The sequence below is a fragment of the Cystoisospora suis genome (assembly GCF_002600585.1).
Source record: "Cystoisospora suis strain Wien I chromosome Unknown contig_1095, whole genome shotgun sequence".
NCBI classification, from domain to species: Eukaryota; Apicomplexa; class Conoidasida; order Eucoccidiorida; family Sarcocystidae; genus Cystoisospora; species Cystoisospora suis.
Window position 1 is genome coordinate 16,749 of NW_027153896.1, and position 1,969 is coordinate 18,717.

At 40.8% G+C, this 1,969-nt stretch overlaps 1 protein-coding gene across 1 annotated transcript in view; it reads right to left on the reverse strand.

Moving 5' to 3' along the window:
* The window catches only part of CSUI_002639 (cral trio domain protein), a gene marked incomplete at both ends in the record, with an annotated part of 4,033 nt that extends 2,064 nt beyond the window's left edge, over positions 1 to 1,969 (reverse strand). Inside the window, 2 exons of the mRNA XM_068062839.1 lie at positions 414 to 623; positions 1,354 to 1,969. Coding sequence (XP_067925186.1) covers positions 414 to 623; positions 1,354 to 1,969 — 826 coding nt within the window. The remainder of the gene's footprint in view (positions 1 to 413; positions 624 to 1,353) is intronic.

Sequence of the window (1,969 nt, forward strand, 5' to 3'; positions counted from 1 at the left end):
TTTCTCACCCTTTCTTTCTTTCTCACTCTTTCTTTCTTTCTTTCTTTCTTTCTTTCTTTCTTTCTTTCTTCTCAGTCTATATCAAACTGTGACCGACAAGAGTATTCTTACAGAGCTACGTAGATGCGTATTTCTATTCTTCCCCTGAATGGCTAGAGGAAACGACGATAGAAAGAAAGAATGGGGAAGAGGAAGAAAGAGAAAAAGAAAGAAAGAGAAGAAAAGGCATGTACACAATCTCGAGTATTTAACTTCTGCTTTCCTCTCTTCTCCCGCGACACATACACACATACACATGCCAATCCGTCTCTCTTTCTTCTTCTACTTCTCTCTCTTTCTTTCTTCTTCTACTTCTACTGCTCTCTCTTTCTTTGTCTTTTGGGGGTTCCTTTTGATAGCTTCTTTTTTCTTACCTGTCCATCCCGATCGAAGGAGTTTCACAGAGACATTTCGACAAAGAGGGAGAAGACGGAGAAGGGCGAAGAGAAAGAATAAGAGAATAGAGAAGAAAGAGAGAAAGGTATAGGGCAGAATGAAGAGATAAAGAAGAGAAAAGAAAAGCAAGACAGGTCGAAGAAGAAGAGACACTCTCTCAGCGGTGACTGCCTGTGAGGGCAGAAACTCTACAAGCACAGACAGTCCAAGCAAATAGGAGAAAAAGAACATATACAGGAATCTATACACTCCACAAGATAGATGGATAGATTAAAGATAGATAGATTAAGAATAGATAGATTAAAGATAGATAGATAGATAGATAGATTAAAGATAGATAGATAGATTAAAGATAGATAGATTAGGGATAAAGATAGATGGAGAGACGAGCAAATGAACGGATGAATGGGGAGAGAGAAAAGGAAGAAAATGAAGAGAGAGAGGGAAGAAGGAAGAGAATGAAAAGGAGAAGGAGCTGGAGAGAAAGAGAGAAGAAGAAAAGAATGAATGGAGAAACAGACAGACAAGACGAGCAGTCATGATAAGAGATATACACTCCCCTCCTCATAGACCTCCTATTCTACTCCTTATCTACTTAGGACGAAACCTATCTATCTACCATTCTACCCGTCTTTATTCTGTCTATCTATCCCCCTAAATACATACTTATACAAGTGCATATATGTATTGATATGCATAGGTGTCTGTCTCTATATAGGGAGATGGAGAGAGTGTCTGTACAGTCCAAGTGATACAGAGAGAAGAGGAAGAAGAAAAACGTTCTTATCCTAGCACGACAACTCTTGAAGAGAAAAGGAACAGAAAGGAGGAGACACAAGAGCATTCTTCTTCTCTCTGTCTCCCCCCTTGTCTCGTCTCTCTCTCTCTCTTATCCACTCCTTGCCTTTCTCTTCTTACTTTGACGTTTTTTGCGTGTTTCGCCTTTCTGTTGGTGAGACCTTCCATCTTCTTTTCCTTTCTTTTCTTTCTCTTCAAGCAATTCTTCTTCTTCTTCGCTTTCTTCAGGGAGGCATCCTGCAGTCTCGGGAGACATCCCCGACGAAGAAGAAACAGGCAAGAGAGGGAAAGAGATCTCGATCATGTCTCCTTCATACTCATCCTCTTCATCTTCTTCTACTTTCTCTTCATTCTCACGATTCACATCATCTCTTCTCCGAATATAAGCACTAGCACTTCCTCTCCTTGTAGAGTCTCTGAACTTATCTTTATCTACAGACGGAGAAGCGAAAGAAGAAGAAGGTGGAAGAGGAGGAAAAGAAGAAGAAGGAGCTCCCTGTCTTGAGTTGCCTTCGTCTTCTGGGTCTCTTCCTTGCTTTCTTGTTTTTCTTCTTCTGCTTCTTCCTTCTCTTCTTCTTCGGAAAGATTCGAAGATCCCTAAGAGACTGAAAGACCAGCTTCTCTGACGAGAAGAAGAAGAGAGAGCTTGTAAAGGAGAGGAAAAGAAGAGAGAGGATGGAGAAGAAGAGCCAAAGACGTCTTCCGAAGAGTGAGAAGAAAACTGCTTTACTTGACT